The 9846-nt window shown below is 40.3% G+C and overlaps 1 protein-coding gene across 1 annotated transcript in view; it reads right to left on the bottom strand.

Annotated features, from left to right (window-relative positions):
* Positions 1-444: 444 nt before the first annotated feature.
* The window catches only part of ZSWIM7 (zinc finger SWIM-type containing 7), a 66387-nt gene continuing 56985 nt past the window's right edge, over positions 445-9846 (bottom strand). Inside the window, exons 4-5 of the mRNA XM_030185996.1 lie at positions 4155-4259; positions 445-1556 (exon numbers count right to left, since the gene is read on the bottom strand). Coding sequence (XP_030041856.1) covers positions 1446-1556; positions 4155-4259 — 216 coding nt within the window. The 3' untranslated portion in view covers positions 445-1445. The remainder of the gene's footprint in view (positions 1557-4154; positions 4260-9846) is intronic.

The raw sequence follows: 9846 nt of genomic DNA, 5'->3' as shown, positions 1-9846 counted from the left end.
TCCAACAAAACAGAAAAACTAGAAATCTGCTAGGTTAATAGGAGTAATCTGCTATCATCATTACAATGCTTAGTGAGGTCAGAAATATATACACTTCTTGGAAAGAAGCACATCACTTTTAGAAGAAAGAGAACATACAGACAAAAACATTGCACAAATAAACGAGAGCCGGCTATCCTCAGAGGATTGAAATGAATCAGAGAAAGCTTTTCTTCACTCAACGTGTAATTAAACTCTGGAATTCGTTCCCAGAGAATGTGGTGAAGGCGGTTAGCTTAGCGGAGTTTAAAAAAGGTTTGGACAGCTTCCTAAAGGAAAAGTCCTTAGCCCATTATTAAATGGACTTGGGGAAAATCCACTATTTCTGGGATAAGCAGTATAAAATGTTTTGTACATTTGTGGGATCTTGCCAGGTATTTGTGACCTGGATTGACCACTGTTGGAAACAGGATGCTGGGCTCGATGGACCTTTGGTCTTTCCCAGTATGGCAATACTTATGTACTTATGTAAAGTGTACAGGGGAATCCAGAGACTGGTTGCAGTGTATGGCATTGCACCAGGAACTGAAACTAGGCAGGGTAGATGGGCCCTATCTGCCATCAAATTCCCTGTTTCTATTGAAGGCAGAAGATACTGTACTGGCTAATAGCTGAAATTGGAAGCCTTTCTTTGCTATTTTTAGAGCAAGCTGTGGCACTGAGCCAAAACATGCAACTGCCAGAAAGTATTTTTCCTGATGAGACTGCTTCCCACATAACTTTGTTTTCTTTTGCATATAAATGGCACCCAACAAAGAAATTCACTTTGGGTAAGAGTTTCAAACCATCATGCTTGACCAAGTAAAAGAGTAGCATCTTGCAGCTTTCTAAAATCAGGCACGAAAGGCTTTTAAATATGTGTATTGGAGGCTACTCAATACAGCCACACAAGCAACTGCAGAAAAGCACTAGATCTATCACATTTTTTAAATTTACTGCTCATAACTCTACAATCATCAAGTAACACTTTCTTAAAAGTATCATGTTATGAGCATGGTCACAGTTCCTGCTCCATGTTTGAAGCTGTATACTCTGCATACAACACCAGGAAAGCTTCTCCAATTCTTAGTAGGCAAATCAAAGTAGTGCCAGCAACAGATGCTGAAAACAAGAATTACATTCAGGGCAGTTCTTATTTTCTAGCCTATAACTTATAGCGCTAGAATGATGAGAATGCACTAAACAGCCTGCTCTGCCCAGAAATATTATCAAAGGAATGCAGAGATCGATTCTGGCCTTCACATGTAAAACCAGAGGAAGAGGGTAAGGCGTCTTAAGGCTGACGATATAATACAGTTATTTAAGATTCACAAGCAGGGAAATTGTATCAGCATGATGAGCAACTGATACCAATTGTCCGATTCATTCATTCCTGGCTGTATGTCCATCTGCTGCAGTTGGCTTGCTCACTTCTCATCTTTTGCCAGTAGCATCTGGCTCATCTGTTGGTTGGAGATAGTAAGTTCCTGGCATGCTCTCATGGCCTGGCTGAGATAAGCAGCAAGTATGTGCTTGCACTGCAAAACAGGAGTGGCAAATTAGATACAATGCTGGAAAGTGCAGGTCCGATAGTGACTCTACTCAGAAATTATGCAAGTTATTGGGTGTTACCCACTAATTTCTGAATAAGTTTTGGCTGGCATATTTTTCTACTGCTTCAATCATCCTTGATTGCATTTCTATTAGAATACCTCTTGTGGGTTGACCAAGTGACCCTGAGTCAGATCACCCATTCCGCTGGGCTGGGATAGAGGGAAGGCGTGAACTGTGAACACTGTATTAGGCAGGGCTAAGCAGTTTTGGTTTAAGTGCCACAAACCAGCTACTTTTCAGGATAACCACACTGAAGGTATATGAGGTGTATTTGTATGCCAATACAGCATGCATAGTTGAGTGTGGATATCTTGAAAACACAACCAGCCTGAACTGCATACACCAGGCTTATAGGTCACATCTAATTTCAGGGCCCAGTTACAGGATTCCAGAAGGTACCCTAGTGCAAGGTCATGACCAGCCTAGTATATAAAATAACTTCCTGACAAGTCCTGAATAAGGACCGAAAACACCAGATCACAACCTCGCTTCCAAAAGAGGATACAGTACAAAGTCTGGCGCACAGAAGGGATCTCACTGTCAAATGTCTTTTCTCAATAGGTACCTTTATTCTTTCTTTTTCCCTTTCAATGCCCCACTACTGCACCAGAACCACTGTTCTCACCAGGTTTGTGATTCAGTGTCACACATAGCAGTGTGCTTATGTTGCTTACTTGATCTTGAAAAATGAGTTTTAGAAATGGGCAATAAGAGCTATTTTTGCAAAAAGCTCACTTTTCATATTCACTTCAGTACATGTTTCTTTTAATCAGTGGCGTTCCTAGGGGGGCTGACACCCGGGGTGGATCGCAGATGCACCCAGCACCCCCCTCCCGGTGCAGCGCGACCCCCCCCCCCGGCAAAAGGACACCCCCTCCCCCCAGGTGCACACCGCTGGAGGGGTGCTGCGCGCCGGTCAGCTTCATTCGTTTCCATGCTCCCTCTGCCCCAGAACAGGTTACTTCCTGTTCCGGGGCAGAGGGAGCATGGAAACGAACGAAGCTGACGGCGCGCGGCATCCCCCCAGCGGCCCCCCCTTGGTACGCCACTGCTTTTAATGCTGAACTGACTTTATAAACACTGTAAGATAGGCAGCCATATTCATGCTGCATCTAGGACTTTATTTAGGTTTTTAGAATTTCAAACTATCATTAATCAATCTGTTTCATGATGCTTAGTATGACTTCCTCTCTAGCTAGTGTTTATGCTTTTATTTACATTTATTTTATTTAGCTTCCGTGAAGGCCTCAGTGTTGCATTAACTTTAATGAAGCAGATTATACTGTATATATTTCCCTTTTAAACTTCAAATGATTAGAAAACAAAGATGATATTGAGGTGAATTATGAAAGATGCAGGTGGCATCCTCAGTAGAGACCTATAACTGGTCACAAAAATCAAGTTCCATTTGTTTCTTCCTCTATGGGCTTTGGGAGATTGTCCAATTTAAGTGGGGTGATTTTTGATTTACTTAGAATATACATCCAACTCCTTCAACTCATCACTTCCTTTAAGGGTCCTCACTTACATGTGTTGGTAGAAGCTACAGTGAATGTTCCGGTGCTCTTGACCTAGGCACTGAACACACCAGTTATGGGGGTCTGTGCCTGAAATATTCCTAATGACATTGAGTACACTTCTTAAAAGCCACTTGGCATTCTCAATGACATGGCGGGAAAAACAGCTGATGCAAAGACAAAAGGCTCTATGGCCCTGGGAGCTCAAGTAGAAGTGAACCCGAAAAAGGTCTAAGCTCCCCAGGGCCGAACTGTAGAAATTATTGAAAAAGGTAGAACATGAAGAAAAAAGTATCCTGAAAAAAGGGAAGGCATCAAAAAGGCAAAGTTTTCTCATGCTGAGGAGCTATTAAAAACACCTCTTTGCTTTGCGAAAATGAAAAGACTGCTGGTCCCACCCTAGCGCGTTGGGCGGGAAAGCACCTGTTTATGGGCGGCAGTGGCACTGTCTCAAAATTTTAAGTGACTGACAGTGTACTTGGCAGTGTCTGCACCAGGCTCTGTGGATCACGTCCCCCATATTTGAGAATATTTTTTCTGTCTGCTTGTCCTCAGAGAAGCATCAGTTTTCTACAGAGCAGTACTGGAAATCATTGAGACAATGTAAGTCTCAAGGCCAGTATATCAGCAGGACCTGCTCAAACACTGTAATCCAATCAATGCCAGCATGGCATGGTCACATCTTTTAAAATAACATCTCACTTTGTAGCTATGGTAATATTTTGTTAAAATCAGGCCCCTATTCTGTAAATAAAAAAACTCTTGTCAGATTTTTACCAGTCAAAACAACAGAAAAAAAAAACAACTTAGGAGTTCCTATATTCACTGTGTAATATCCAGCTCATCAGACATTTCAAATTTCCCTTCTTGCCAAATACAGAATTATGCAAAGAGAAAAAAAAGGTTACCCTCTGACTTTTTCTTGGTTGTAATTTTGAGTGTGTGAATAGGCAACAAACTTTGTGTGCACCAACTCTTTCTCACATATGTGCATGGAAATCTTACCAGTAGGCTGTCATTTTTCCGTAGCACAGAAAAAGCAAAGGCAGGACAGGAACAGTAATGGCAGGAGGAATAGCATATGTACGACTTGCCAGAACTTCCAAGTACCTTTAAAACAAAAAGCACAAAACCATCTGTAAAATCACCATTATCCACACACTTCATTATTTTATGATGTTGAAGAGAAGGTAGCATTTTGGAAGTGCACATTTTTAAGAAACAAAGCATGAGCAAAAATTGAAGAGATCCAAACATGCAGCAGTTCAGCAGAAGTCCCACCAAAGTCCAGGATTCATATGAAGGATATGAGGCACCTCTCCAAGAATAGCAAGACCATCACATTTATTCCCAATGTTCTACTACTACTGTGAGTCCCTGAGGAAAATCTTTCATAGGACCAAAGTACTGAATAAACTTTGCAACAAAACATCTGCCTGACTTCTTTGATGCTAATCCTATTAGTTCAACAAGTATAAAGATACGATGCCCTTTATTAAAACTAAACTATAACATAAGAACAACCATACTGCATCAGCCCAATGGTCTATCTAGCCCAGTATCCTGCTTCCAACAGCGGCCAATCCATGTCACAAGTACCTAGCAGAAACCCAAATAGTAGCAACATTCCATGCTACCAATCCCAGGGCAAGCAGTTGCTTCCCCATGTCCGTTTCAATAGCAGACTATGGACTTTACCTCCAGGAACTTGTCCAAACCTTTTTTAAATCCAGATACACTAACCATAAAGAGTTCTACTCACAATTTTGGAAAGTATACCTTCGCTGCTGTAAAACAGGCACAGCCATTCATGTGTCAACACACTCAACAGTGGCACATACTCCGCTAACACCCCTCTCCTACCCTTTGAATTCCAGAGCCAAGAGTTTTAGTTTTGTCAAAATGAAACTACATGAATACTGTTTGCATATCCAGGATACTGGTTTAAAAAGCAAGTCCTCTGGACCCAATAGACACTGCACCATCAGCACTAGCTACAAGGAAAGAATGTTACCATTCAAGTCATCCTGATCTACTGAAGACATTTTTCCAACATGAAGTAGCTAGTGCAAAGTTCCTTAGCTTGGAGAAAAGATGTCTATAAAAATCATGAGCTGGGTGGAATGGATAAATAGTACTAAGATGAGGAGACAATCCATGAAACTAATAAACAGCACATTTAAAACAAACTGAAAAAAGTATATTTTTTATTCAGTATATAATTAAGCAGGGGAAATTGTTGTTGGACATCATAGTCAAGGCAGTTAAAAGAGCTGGATTTTAAGAGTTTAGACAATTTCCTGAGAAAGCTACTGTTCATCTTTTGGTATAAACAATGAGGAATGGATCTACTCCTTGGGATGGTGCCATGTACTTGTGACCCTGATTGGTCCCTTTCCAAGAAACGATGCTGGGCTTGATGAACCTTTGATCTAACCTACCAGGTTTCATTTTTAAGTTTTATTTATCATTATCAAATACATAATAAGCAAATATCAAACCAGCTTTGATTCAAACATTAGAATTAGACATCACCCCTTCCCCCAAACACACATCAAGAAGCATTCAACACAAGGAGGTGATCTTCATATAATACATCAATACTAACAAGCTATATAGGAGAAAGTGTAATTCCTCAGAATGACAGCTTTTAATGTCTGTATATTGAAGAAGATAGGGTTGAAGTAGGATAATGATTGTAGCAATGTTTTTTTTTTTAAATTTAGGATTAGAAAGGTTTAGGAGAATGGGAGATGGGGTGGGTTGATTTTTATTGGTCACCACTCAGACTGTTTTAATCAGCTCTTGAGAAGTATATACAAGATTTATTATTATTATTACAACACACAGCATTAAAGAATAACTTGTTATATTTTCATAAGGCACAACATAAACTTATAACATTTTAAGTCCTTATTAGGTAAGACTAGTTGACTGAAAAACATTAGCTTTACAAATGTCATAAAATTAGGAACAGGAGAAATAAAAAGGTTAAAATATTCAACACGGAATGCCATGAAATGAGGCACGACAAATTCATTCAAGAATATAGTGAATCTGGAAGCTTTTCCAAAAAGATGATGGGTTAAAGCATCCTAACAGAGCTTTTTTTGATTTGATATATTGAATTCTCAGTTTATACTGACTGTCAGAATATATATTTATACAGTCCTATGTGCTTACATGATTCTGTAAATAATTACAGGGTGACAAGATTCCTGGCTCAAAGAGCTTACAATCCAAGTCTATGCGTCAAGAAACGTACAAGCTTGTGAGTAAGTGAAGGAACAGGAGCCTGGGGCTCTAGTTTTCACAGCTCTGAACGCCAACCACTATGTTACGCTGCTAGCTCATAAGCAAAAAAAGATTTCCAGATTTTGAGACTTGGGCTTTCATTTTTCCTCTTACTGTCATGTAAATCTTAGCTAACGTGCCAGGAACTGTGCAAGCCAAAGGACAGCTACACGTTCAGATAAATTAGACTTCTGTAGAAGCAAAGAATAAAAAATGAAATAACCGGGTAGGAAAAAAATACAGAAATTCTTATCAGGTCTTTATAGAGGTTAAAGGAAAACGTACCATCAAAAACCTCTCTCAAAGCTAAATCTGAACTTGGCAGCAAGTCAGCCAAGCTTATTTTGCTATGCAAATATTTAAACAAAGTGACATGCAAATGAATCATTTTCCTAATAATCTGTTTGGTTGTTTCCGGAATACCTACAAACAGGTGGGAAAATGTGGGATACAAATGCAATAAATAAAATAAAATATAGACCAATTCTCCAATGTCATGCTAAGATTCTATTCCTCATAACATAACAGCCCTCTTTTTTTACTGTAAGGTAACCAATTAGTAGTATGCTCATACACCTAGGACACTAGAGAACCTGCCAGATAAGGAATGATATCCTATACATGGTCAGGCTTCCTTCCACATCTGGCATATATCCACAACTCCTACTTTCCTGTAGCAGCTCGGGGGAGGGGGGTGGGGGGGGGGGGGAGGAGAAGAGGGAATAGCTCCTGTGGCAATTATCTGATATAGTTGTAAAAATTTGAATTATGCGCCATAATGTAAATATGATTTATGTAATAGAAATAGTTGTCTAACATTGTTCTTTGTTTCAATATTTTCTTCTTTTGGGAGATTTATGGATGAGAAATATCAGCTATCAATGCAGAGGAGGAAGGAAAAGGAGATATGAGGGATGGGGAGTGGGTGAGAAAGGAGGATCATAAATGGGGAAGAGGTTCAGTACAGTCAGATAGAAAAAGAGAGGGCAGTATCCCCCATTCTCTCCAGCCCTCCTCACCATCATATACCCAACTCCCTCCTCTCTCCACTCCTATTCTTTATCCCCCCTTTCTCCATATAGTCCTCTATTTCCTTTCCTATCTTCACCCGGGGTCCTCCGTCTCCATTCCAAGTACCCATACAAATATAACTATACAGTCATCTGTTCAGGACCAACTCAGGCACAAATGGTGCCTATACTAGATGGGGAGTAGTGGGTTGTGGTGATGGGAGGGGCATACTCGTGTGGCACTTCTGGTTTATACGTAAAGGCAGGCACTGTTCTTGAGACTGCCCCAGGTAACTGCCTTGCTCCAAAGCCAGCCCTGCCCCTGCCTACTCATTCATACATCCTGTTCCCACTCATCCTCTCTATTCACACACCCTGTATCGCCCAAGTTCTTCTTTCCACTAATCCCTTGCCTAGTCCTTTTTTTCACATCCTGTATCTCTGAAATTCTTTCACAAAATCCTTTTCCCACTATGATCAGGCTATGGCAAAAGAGGGCAACAGCACATCAAGCCACATCCTTTTCCTCCTTTCTCTGTCAAAAGGGGCTCAACTTTGCTTTAAACCATACAGGACACTATAAGGTTGCAATATTTCAAAGAAGCTGTGAGGCCCCAAAAGGATAACGTGACCTGACTTGCTGCCGTTTTCCTTTTCCTGCAGCCTGATTAATATTCAAAGGAGAAACTGGAACATTTCTACTGAAAACAAAATACTCAGGTAGGGGCACTCCATCTGCAATGGGTAAAAGGAAGCAAGTTCAAAAAGATTCTGGATTGGTAACCTGGCAAAACACCACTATTACGAGGGGAGAGGAAGTTGAAATAGACTACATGGCAGCCTTCCCTTCAGTTTCTCATGGGGGTCCATAAAATTTCATGAGAAGGAACAGAATTTATAGCCATTCCCATAATAGCAGAATCACAGGACACCAGCAGCCCTGGACATATTCTCAGCTGTGAAGTTTGGCAGACTGGATGGGCCACAATTATTTATTGCATTTGTATCCCACATTTTCCCACCTCTTTGCAGACTCAATGTGGCTTACAATACATCATGAGTGGTGTATATACATTAGAAAATAGACATCTAGTGTTACAATAGGATCTTGGGCAACAAGACAATGAAAAAAACATGACAGTAGTATAACAAGAAGGATCTTGGGCAGCGTGATAATGAAAAACGTGATGGTAGTATAGCAAGCAGATAATGTAAGACAGTTCTGAATGTATGTGGAGGAGTTGTGTACATTCACATTGGTTGATCTTTGTGGTATGCCTTGTTAAAGAGATGGGTCTTTAGTAGTTTTCGGAAGTTCGTTATTCTTCATTTGCTAAATTGCACATTACTTTCAAAGTAGTTAATAAATTGCAGGTGTAGTAGCTGCACTGATCTTTGGAAAAAAAATGGAATTTTGGTAGATTGTGACGTTCTTTAAATGGTGGGAGGGGGGAAGTATTGGTAGGTTCCTTCTGATAATCCAAATAATCTCTAAAGCTCCAGACACTACCACTTTTTTTACTGGCTCATAAAAAAAAACCATCCTAACCTCCCAGCTCTCCAGCAAATAATGTAAGTAGCTAAATGTGCAACCATGGCTTCTTAGAAACACTGCAATTCCAGTGGCAACACAGCTTACAATGTTGACCTTCAAAACAGATTTTTGGAAGATCTTCTATAACCTTTGAAGGCTGATTTTTTGCAGTTTCAGAGACAGAACAAACTTAGCTTCCTCACATGCCTGTGTAAATGTTTAGATACTTGTAAGCAGAGTAAACCAAATGAAAGTAATCTATGTTTACCTTGTGTATGTGGGCTTTTATTTTTGTACAGTTAATGGCTGTAATTAGGAATCAGTTTTGCTGACTGCTCCTCTGCTGTTCTTCAATCAAACCTGTTGTGGCCCGAGATTACCGGACACAAAGCGTTTCAGGACTTAGGCTAGCTCCTGCAGCAGGATACAAGGAATGGCCCCTGCATTCCTGCCTGCCCAGTGGGCAGGGGAAAAAAAAGGATCATTTTACAAGAACATGGCTATCCTTCTGAACATTTTTTTTTTTGTTACAAGAAGGAAATGAATGAAATGTAGATGAACCGCTGGAGTGGGGGAAGAGAGGGTAGACCGGTCCCCGATAGCAGTCCGTAGAAGTCTTTAAACTATAACGATCAGAATACCAAAGCATCAGCAAATGTTCTATAAAGCTGAAGTTAATATATTCATGCATAGAACTAAGAAAGCTTGTAGTACTGCAGTAGTTACTAGGGCAGTAGTAATAGAATGACCTAAACTGCAGTTTAGTAAGTTTGGACTAGAGTCCATAGAGTTAAGTGCTGCCCCTAGTAGAAGCTACTTTATCATCATCTCTCTCTCTATATATAAAACGCACCTCCAA

This window comes from Microcaecilia unicolor, chromosome 13 (assembly GCF_901765095.1).
Source record: "Microcaecilia unicolor chromosome 13, aMicUni1.1, whole genome shotgun sequence".
Lineage (NCBI taxonomy): Eukaryota > Metazoa > Chordata > Amphibia > Gymnophiona > Siphonopidae > Microcaecilia > Microcaecilia unicolor.
The sequence above is the reverse complement of the archived record's forward strand: the minus strand, read 5'-3'. Positions and strand labels throughout refer to the sequence as shown.